Source organism: Nuphar pumila, chromosome 10 (assembly GCF_984573655.1).
Source record: "Nuphar pumila chromosome 10, dmNupPumi1.hap1.1, whole genome shotgun sequence".
NCBI classification, from domain to species: domain Eukaryota; kingdom Viridiplantae; phylum Streptophyta; class Magnoliopsida; order Nymphaeales; family Nymphaeaceae; genus Nuphar; species Nuphar pumila.
In genome coordinates this window covers 8,168,902-8,178,987 of record NC_143258.1, presented here as the reverse complement: position 1 = coordinate 8,178,987, position 10,086 = coordinate 8,168,902, and the positions used below count along the sequence as shown (strand labels likewise).

General features: G+C 37.7%; 1 protein-coding gene across 1 annotated transcript; it reads right to left on the bottom strand.

Annotated features, from left to right (window-relative positions):
* On the bottom strand, positions 1 to 9,655 carry LOC149823428 (beta-glucosidase 12-like). Its single transcript, XM_090018828.1, has 13 exons — positions 9,634 to 9,655; positions 9,467 to 9,536; positions 9,292 to 9,350; positions 8,125 to 8,200; positions 7,178 to 7,255; positions 6,032 to 6,119; positions 5,256 to 5,508; positions 3,714 to 3,829; positions 3,155 to 3,375; positions 2,241 to 2,272; positions 1,029 to 1,131; positions 837 to 945; positions 1 to 260 (listed from the first exon to the last, which is right to left on the bottom strand). The coding sequence occupies exons 4-13, from the start codon at positions 8,183 to 8,185 to the stop codon at positions 92 to 94; spliced, it is 1,230 nt and encodes a 409-aa protein (XP_089874954.1). The 5' UTR covers positions 8,186 to 8,200; positions 9,292 to 9,350; positions 9,467 to 9,536; positions 9,634 to 9,655; the 3' UTR covers positions 1 to 91.
* Between the last annotated feature and the right edge of the window lie 431 nt (positions 9,656 to 10,086).

Here is a 10,086-nt window from a genome sequence, read left to right as displayed (position 1 = left end):
TTGATGATAATTCCACATGAATTATTTATCAGTAGTGCATCCACATGTTTTATATAATAGTAGTGCATAGCCTCTAACATAATCTAAGCTCCTAGGCATGGAGGAATTTTTGAAACCAAAGAGCAGAATGCTTGGGATGCCTCTTCAATCCATTTTTGTAGTCAATGAAAACAAGTCCGAATCTGATGGTGTAGCCATCGGCCCACTCAAAATTGTCAAGAAGCGACCATGCAAAGTATCCCCTAACATCAACTCCCTCCCTGCAGTAAGACAACAGCATCGCATAAAAAAATGTCTTAGTTAGAGTCCTTTCAGGAGCCTTGTGGAGAAAACCTCAGTACAGTTGGCAAAACTTCATCTGAAACACATCTTTTTCAATAAAACTTTGAAAACTGAAAAAAAAAAAGGAATGAAACTTTGTCTTTTCAAGAAATCTGCTTTAAAAACTCAAAACCTTTAGAACATGAAAATTTATACTTAAAACAAAACCCATAAAATAAACTCAATTATCGACCCAATTTTTATGGGTTCTCGGGCTTCAATCACATCAAGTATCAGTCTGACTTTAAATCTCATATTTTTCAAGGAAAAATCTTATATATATATAATCTTGCATTAATTCATTTTTTTGCCATTTCACTTATTGCTGACAGTGAGCCTGGGACAAGTTTATCTTGAGCACCTTTTGTCCTTTCATGTAATGCTGTCAAATATTGTAATGGTTGGTTGTGTTTGAAAATCATAAATTTAATAAAAGAAAGAAATAAAATTATTGAAGATGAACAACAGAAGGAAAACATAAAAGATGGGAGCACTAGATTCCGGTTTAACTGTACCTTATAGCCTCGTGTAGGTAATAAAGATGCTTGGAGTAGTACTCAATTCTCCAGGGGTCCTCGAGTGCTTCCACTAATGGAAGAGTACTATTATTGGCCTCTGAATATCCTGCAAATATGCATCCAAAAATATTAAGAGAAGAACAACTGCAATTGCCAAAAATACAAAAAAAAAATAGGAATGAAACTCACCATTTTCTGTAATGAATATTTTTGGATTATTGTATCTATTCTTGATGTGCAGCAAGAGGTCCTTTATTCCCCTAGGGTACATATATAGCCAAGGTGATGCTGCCTGCACAATTAGGCAATTAAATGCTACTCAAAATCTTTTCAAACCTTCAAATTTTAGACAGAAATTTAATGACTAGCAGCTTAATGATAAGCAAGAATTGGACTTGCAATATTTAATTGAATGAAGTGAATTAATTAAGATAAATTTTCATGTACTACTAGTTAGGGTTGATAACAAGCCTGACATCTGACAATAAGTTCTAGCCAGACAATGTAAGCCTAGTGTAATGTTGCTTGTAAATTAAGCAAGCTCAAGCTCAAGCTCAAGGGTCGTAAGACAAACTGAGTTCAAGCCTTATTATGGCTCATGAAAAACTCGATAAGCTCATTGAATATGATATTATGTTTAATTTTTTTTTTGAAAGGCAAGATGGGGTAAGGCAGACCCCACCAGGTATTAATCAACGTACCATTAGGTTTTGAACCTGCAACGACCCACCACAAGGAGACGTGCACATACAGCTCCTACCAACCACGTGGAGCCCCCCGTTGGTGATATTATGTTTAATGGTTAACACAAAAAAACTAATGATGCAATGGTACGGTTTCAAATGTTTCAAATAGTTGTCGGTATATTAACTTTTTGTAAATTAGCCCCTACCTTATTCACGTTTTACAATTTGGTCCTCCTGTAAGGCAGAATCATCAATTTGTCTGCTGTTAATGAAAATACAGGGATCAATTTGTAATATGGCATAAGGCAGGTACTATTTTGCAAATCGACTACAAGGCAGGGACCAATTTGCAAAATACAATATAAATAATTAAAGTAAGTATTTTGCATTTAACATGTACAACCCTTAAAAGAATAATTTATGCCTTAATAAGCTCAACTAAGTTTACAAGTGAAATGCTTTATAGTTTCATACTATAGACAGTAAGCTGAGAGAGTTATTATATATAAACTTTTGTAAATAATGTACATGTGAAGATATTCTTATGCTAAGATTTTAAGTCGTCCTTGAGCCTTGTGTTATGAAACAGAGAGCATGAACAGCATAGACTTGAGCTCAGGTCAGCTTCTTTGCGTCCAACTATTGTTGATCAAATATGAACCAGCATAATGACATGAAATAAATGATGACGGCAATAACTTCATATGAAACTTACCTCACGGCCAATGAGCACACCATTCCTTTTCCCTGTTGATGAAATCCGAAAGTTGGCAGGTATTAGTACTAAAGAATGCATAATACTAAATATATGACTCAGATCCAAACTATTACCAAGATCCATTCAAAGAAAAAAATATGTTTGGATCCAACACAAAGTGCTAGCATCTTCCTACTTTCTCTCTCTTCTTTGTCGCATCTTATTTTTTCTCCTACTTAAATGTATATAAGGATCTCTCTCTCTCTATCGTGTGAAGTGTCGACAATATCTTTTTTGGTCGTGTGAAGTGTTTCGAGAATTGTTTTCTAAAACTTGGAGGGCTCCATCAGTTGTTGTGCGAAAGGGCTGCTTGCGTTAGATCTTATCCTTGGCCCTGCTATAATTAGACATGAAAAGAAGTGAATGATTATTTGGAGAGTTTGGTTATTTACAGTGTGGTGGTTCATATGGATGGCCAGAAATGATGCTACTTTTTGGGATGTCCCGTTCAACCTTAACCATTTGACTCATAGGGTCTTGGCTGATATGTATGCTATCTTACGCATATATCTCAAAGACCTGCCTCTGCCTCCAACCGATCTTCATCTAGATGTATGTGGTCTTTGATGAGTTTTTGTTTTTGTATTCGGGTTTTTCTGTTTTTTGTGTAAATAGTGTTTTCATGTTTTGCTGTTGTGTTTGTGCTTGTGGGACTCAGCTTTTTGTTGAGTTTCACTTTTAAGTAATGTTGATCGCTTTTCGTGTCTCTCTCTCTCTCTGGCCTAGTAAAAGAAAGATAATAACCCCGTTCGAAGGCACTTCCTTTGGCTTTACCGCAAAGGTGTGCACAAAAGGAATCGATTGTAGGATAAAAGAAAAGCATAGACAATCATGCATCACACAAACAATGTGAGCATCACTATTCAAGTTACCTGTAAGATTAGCTCCAGAGTCCGTGGTATAGCTGGGAGCGACGAGTGTGTTGCTTGGGCCATAATTTGATGCATAGTTAGCTGTGTAGTAATTTACTCCAAAAAAATCATAGGACCCTTTTAGGAGTTGTGCTTCCTCTTCTGTGAATCTTGGGAGACGGTTCTTCACAAGCAACCTCATGCTTTGTGGGTAATCACCCTTAGTCAATGGATCCATAAACCTGGCATTTTCACAGCAAAGTCTTTAAAAATTGAAAACCTGTATTTTTTCACATAAAGGATAAGAAAAAGAGCAGTAGGAACTAATAAGAATTTCAAAGGTTATTTGTTAAGTTGCCAACATGTATTGTAACTATGATATAAAGAAGGCAGACAGTTTGCTTATCAATTGCTAGAAAAAAAAAAGGTTCTGAACTTCTGTTGAAGTTTCTTAATTGTGGTGTTTCAAGGTGGACTGGGTGTCTGATTCCTACGGTGGTTTCTCCGTCCTTCATTAAAGGGAAATTTGCACACGAGAGAGAGAGAGAGAGAGAGAGAGAGATTCTTTTCAGATAATTACCATCCAAGCATGAAATCAAGTGCCCGATGCGATGCCCTGTGGTCGGATTCAGAAGTTGAGTACGGCACGAACCAATGACTTACCAAGGTAATGCCTATCTCTCCCTTCTGTGTTTTCTGAAAAGACAAAAAAAAAATCAATATATCTTAAAAAATATATATTTTTACCAACCCTTCCTGGACTATGCTATTTTACCAAGGTAACTATGCTATTTTTAAAAATATTTTATCATCAGAATAAGGTAGGATGTATAGCCAATTGCAAATTGCATCGGGTAGTTAAGCATTGCAACAATCTCTTCCTGGACTACTCTTATAAAAATAATCAGCTTCAACAATACACATACGTTTTGTTCTCTTTTTAGCTTGTTACCCATATGTTATGGCGAAATCTTATCGCCTGAGCTCATTACTTGTTTATTTTAGTTTTTTTAGAAAAGAACATTTTTAAGTTGTAATTAGAATTGATTGTGAGCAGTCCAGAAATCGAAGCCTAGTACTAGGCCCCGTGCAATGATGCCATTAGAGCCCATCATCCCAGTGGATGGTGGGCTCTAAGGTGCATGTCTAGTAGGCCGAGTACTTATGGATAGGGGTGGCAATCGGGTCGGGTTGGCAGGTCGTGTCGGCGGGTTAGCATACCTCAATATGAACCCGACCCATTTATTAAACGGATCGGCTGTGGCAAACACAAACCCGACCCATTTATTAAACGGGTAACCCGACACGACACAGTTAACCCGTTTAATAAACGGGTCGAGTCAGGTAAATGGGTTGGTGGGTCAGGTTCGGGTAAATGGGTAAACGGGCGGGCAAGTTGGAGGGTCGGGGTCGGGTCGGGTAAACGGGTTGACCCACCCGCCTAACCCGTTTATTAAATGGGTCAGACGGGTTGGCGGGTTGCATACCCCTAACACGAACCCGACCTGTTTAATAAACTGGTTAGGCAGGTCGACCCGTTTACGACATGAACCCGTTTAAGCCAAACCCCAACCGGGTGGCAGGTCGTGTCAGATTTTGCCACCCCTACTTATGAATAGCAGTAGACTAGGAAAAAATGAGGCCCTACCTTGCCCCGTTTGGACCGAGGATGGAGGACATACATGAAACGGGGATGCAGGTGGGGATAGAGGTTAAAATCAAAACCCGTGCAAGATAGAGGCGGGGATGGACTTACGCTTTTCCCGCCAAGCCCCGCCCTGTCCTTGATCCTTCTTTAGGGATGGCAGTGGACCGAGGAGAAACAGGGCTCCGCCCTACCTCGCCCTGCTTGGACCGGGGATGAAAGTGGTGATGAAAGTTAAAATCAAAACCCGTGCAGGATGGAGGTGGAGATGGAGGGCAGGATTTTTGAGACGGGGGTAGGGGTGAAAATCTTGTCCCCCGCCCCAGTCCACTGTCATATCTATGATGAGTACTTTACTAAATACATAGCTCGAGTACTGGATCAAGCCTCGAATTACTTGCTACACAGCAATTCCTAGAACATCACTGTTGAACCTAATTGAAAAAATTTATTCTGTAGTAAGCAATATGTTGATACCTGATATTTGTCTTTGTATAGTTTCACTGCATTAGCATGGGCTAACAGCAAGTTATGAGCCACAACATAGGGCTCAGTTGCTGAATTCCCAACGGTGCAGTTGCTGAGGACCTTAGTGCATCGCCCAGGTGCAAATGTGCCGAGTACATAGCCCCCATTCGAATACGACCACGGCTCGTTTAGAGTAATCCAATGTTTGACCCTATCTCCGAATTCACTAAAGCATACCTCTGCGAAGTTTGTGTAATCCTTGCTGCAAATCAGAAAATAGTTTCGTTAATCATTTCTTCCAATTTAAATCTACAATTTTTTTTAACAAAAAAGAAAAAGAATTAGTTTTTTGAATAACACGGACATGTTATTGGAGGTCCAATGTTTGGGACACACATGACATGACACTCCATGTAGACAGTTCTGTGACACGTTGTGACATGTGTCTAACATCATCTTGTAATTTGTGAAAAATTGGTATGTATTTTATTATTGTTGAATGCATTTTGATATACTAATTAAAATGATTTTATTATATTAAATATATAAAAATGCATCCTCATTATAAGTATAATAAAATGAGGTATGCGCATCCGTATTCGTATCCTGGTGACAGAGAAATTTGAAATAAATTATTGTTTTGCAAAAGCCCAAAAGCCATGGTTTTATAAACATGAACGGGTTGATTTGCTTTCTTTCTGTTGAGAGAACCGAGGCAGGCAAATATCAGAAAATCATCGTGGAGATTGGTGGCCGAAAGAGCCTGTAGAAGAGATAACACTCACACGATTGTGGCACTTCGAAATCCACCGTATTCACTCTCTAAGGCTTGAGGAAGATCCCAGTGGAAGAGAGTAACAAAAGGCTTCATACCTATGACATGAGCAAACAACCCTTTGTCAAAACAAGCACGCATAGAACAGCAGGTTATATATATATATATATATATATATATATATATATATATATATATATATATATATATAGAGAGAGAGAGAGAGAGAGAGAGAGAGAGTACCGTGCTAAATGAAATATGTTAAATAAGTTTTTCAGGTTATTTTATTTTATTTTTAAATTCTGACCATACAGGTGATCTATGTAATTGATTTTATAGGGATAGGCTCTTGAAGTCTTCAATTCCGACACATGGGTGGGTTTTTATAGCATTCGAAAAATCAACAGTGCAAAATCTTTGTAAATTTTTAGGTGCCAAATATCATTTTTTTCATCAAAAACACATGATCTAGGTGTGAACTCCTCTTAAATCGACCATGCCCAACACATTTATGGAGTCGGAACTGCAAAAAAAATACCAAAGAAGCAGAAAAAATCTATTTAGCATGTTTCATTTAGCGCAAACTCATATATATATATATATATATATATATAGAGAGAGAGAGAGAGAGGAATGTGTTGGATCTATAGAGATGTGATCTACATGCTTGATTTTATGGGAATCGACTTTTGGATAGTCTGATTACAACACCAAGTTAGGTTATTATAAGATTAAAAAATCAGTTATGTACAATTTTAAAAATATTCATTGCTTATAAAATCATCTTTTTCTCAAAAAATATGATTCAAGTGTGAATTCCTAGCAAATCCATCATATAGAATAAATTTATGGGGTCAAATTTTTGAAGAACAACCTGACCTATCCAAGTTGTGTAGGCACGCAGTAAGTACAAAAAGCATGACGCATCTAACCGTTTATATATATATATATATATATATATATGGGCTAAGTTGAACACCCGTTGTTTTAATTGTATTCAACTTGCCAAGCCCATGAGCTCTGACAGGCTTGTTATGTTTTTGAATTCTAGTAGGTGAGTGTAGGTGCTGTCGGTGATATATATATATATATATATATATATATATAGAGAGAGAGAGAGAGAGAGAGAGAGAGAGATAGATAGATAGAGAGAGACCTTTGGCAAGTATCTCATTGATGAGGTTGTTGTAGTAGGCCACACCTTCCTTGTTGATCCCACCGCTTGTCTTGCCAGCTGTCACAACAAAAATACTAGTTAAAAAAAAGGGCTCGGATGGTATGGGACCCAGATTGCCTTGTCCCATTGGTTGTGTAGATATCGCTTGTAATTTTGCACTTGAAGTCGGGTTGGAGCACTAGTTCTGTTCATAAATCCAGCCAAGTCAAAAAATAGACAAGTACTTCCAAAGCCACAAGATTTTAAAAAATAATCTGGTTTTCCTTAAAGTTTTCACTAAAACATCAGCATATATGAACACAAAATATATCTTAGAGAAAATCTACTGTGGTTCTGAACCATGATACAACACGATATCCAGGAGATCAGATTTTGGAAGCCCTTCTTTTTTGTAGTACACAAATCCTACTGAGCAGATCCAGTATTGGGGCTAAAAAGGGTAGGGGTGTCAATGAGTCGGATTTGGTTCAGACCCAGGTAGAACCTGGCCTCGATTTTTCGGTCTGGACCTAAGTCTAATTGGACCCATTATAAAGAAACCATACTCGAACCCGATAAGAACTACATGAATCAGACCCAGCAAAATAATGTTTTTTTATCATTTTTACATTGAAAAATTACATGTCTTAATCGAAACTCGGGTCAGGCCCGAGTCTGGTATAAAACTTCATAAACTATACCTGGCTCCATGTATTAATCGGACCTTCGGGATTGGACCCGGGTCTTAATCGGGTCTTCTTATTTATCACCATACCTAGACCCTATAAGGTTTAGTACGGATCGGGTAGGGGTAAACCCTACCAGTTAACACACCCTAAAAAGGGGGTGCCTCTACAGTGTTCTCCCGAACACTGAACCATGCTTCCAAACCCTAGATGTAGTGATTTTTTCTAGAATAAATGCAGTGGCAATGTAGGATTCAATACTTGGCAGTATTCTACTCCAAGAGATAGAGAGTCGATAGGCGTCCATCCCCAAGTCTTTCATCAGTTTCACATCCTCCTGCAATTCAAAGCCAAAAACAATAATTACAAACAATGTTGAAGAATACGTGAACTTGGTCATGCCTTGTTAAGACTGACCAAAGAAATACAAGCTAGGCTGGTTAGTTAAATGAGATTTCTTAATAACTTTCAACAAAAAATTCAAGCTGAAAAATGCAATCTTCGACCCCCGCAGCAAAGGACATGCACCCGTTTGTTCTGGAACTCGTGACATCCCATCAACTTGGTGGCATTCATGAGTTGATCCTACCAGATGAGTGGAGCCTTCACAGGGGTTTGTGCCTTTAATTGTGATAAATAAATTTAGAAAACTCCTCATCTAACTATCAGCATTTAATTATGCTTAAGCAGTCGTTTTCACAAAACTATTTTTCCCACTAAAATCATTGGGGCTTGGTCATAGAAAACTAACAGATGGATGCACTGCACAGTAAATATTATATACTGATTTTATGCTAGATATCACTTTTTCATGAAAAATAAATAAATCTATATATACGGGGTTTGTGTTTGTTCCAAAGTTGTTTCGACACATTTTAACCTTATAGATGTGTTCTGCATGCTCAATTTAGTAGAAATCAGACACGCATATCATGTTTTTTCATTGAAAAACATGTTTATATGAGTCAGAAAAAATTGATGCCTTCATGGCCCGGATCACTGGAAAAACCTGTATATATGTCAGATTCTAGCGATCCAAAAGCCAGTTTTCACTAAACAAAACTTGTAGATCACATCTATGGCGTTAGATCTGAGAAAAAAAAAACCAAACAAGGGGGTTCTGCCCCCATTTGCTAGGTCCTTTGCACATACAAACGATTGTAGCAAACATAAACTCATATATATATATATATATAGAAACACGTAAAGTGTTCGATGTTATGTCGATCCAACGCGCCGCTGATCATACACGCAATCAGTGGTGCATGCAGCTGTATATGTGCTCTTTTGGCACATTTAGCGGCGGTCCAGCTAAATGTCAAAAAACCAAATTTTTTGGACACGCGGCGTGCATTCCGACATTCGACCCGAGTTTGATGAAAACCCATTTGATGATACTGGTTTTTGTATATATAAATCTTAGCAAACCTTGTAACGATGATACTGATCCACCGCTATGTCACCATTAGCGCCTTCCTTGATCTTGTCTGCACACGCTCAGCATTAGCATCTGATCTGCTTGATAAACATAAGAAAAAAGGAAAAAAAAAAAACTTGCAAACTTCTTCAAGCATGCAGTTGCAAAAGGATTTTGTGCCCTTACTTGGCTGCGTATGAGTGAAGGTATCCCAAATGCTAGGGCCTCTCCCACCTTCTTCAGCAGCACCTTCATACTGAACCAAGAAATTTTGTCTCTCATTATCTGAAAAATAATGCTTATAGGAAGCAACTTAAGTTGAAAAAAAAAAAGCCAGATCTTAAATGTCAAACCTGGTATGAGGCAGACGCAGTGCCAAAGATAAAACCTTCTGGGAAGCTCTTCCTGCTAAGCGAAGAAACAACTTCTTGAGACGGAATAGGAGCCGTATATATGAAGTAGAAGCAGGAGGAGAAAAAGAAGAAAAGAAGGAAAAAGGAGATGTTGGCAACCATTGTTATGGTTATGTTAGGCAGTCTCAGTGGTTTACATGCATATATATATATATATATATATATATATATATATATATATATATATATATATATATATATATATATATATATATAGCTTTTGAGGACTATTTAGTCGTAGTTTAGGTGGCAACATGGATAAGCTAGGGGAATCTGACTTCTAATCCCAAAGGGAGTTTTCCCTTGTCTAAAGATTTAAAAAAAAAAAGTGACTGAAATTCTTGTGAGAAATCTTGTCAAAAATCGATTTCTAAACCCAATTGATTTTCGAAA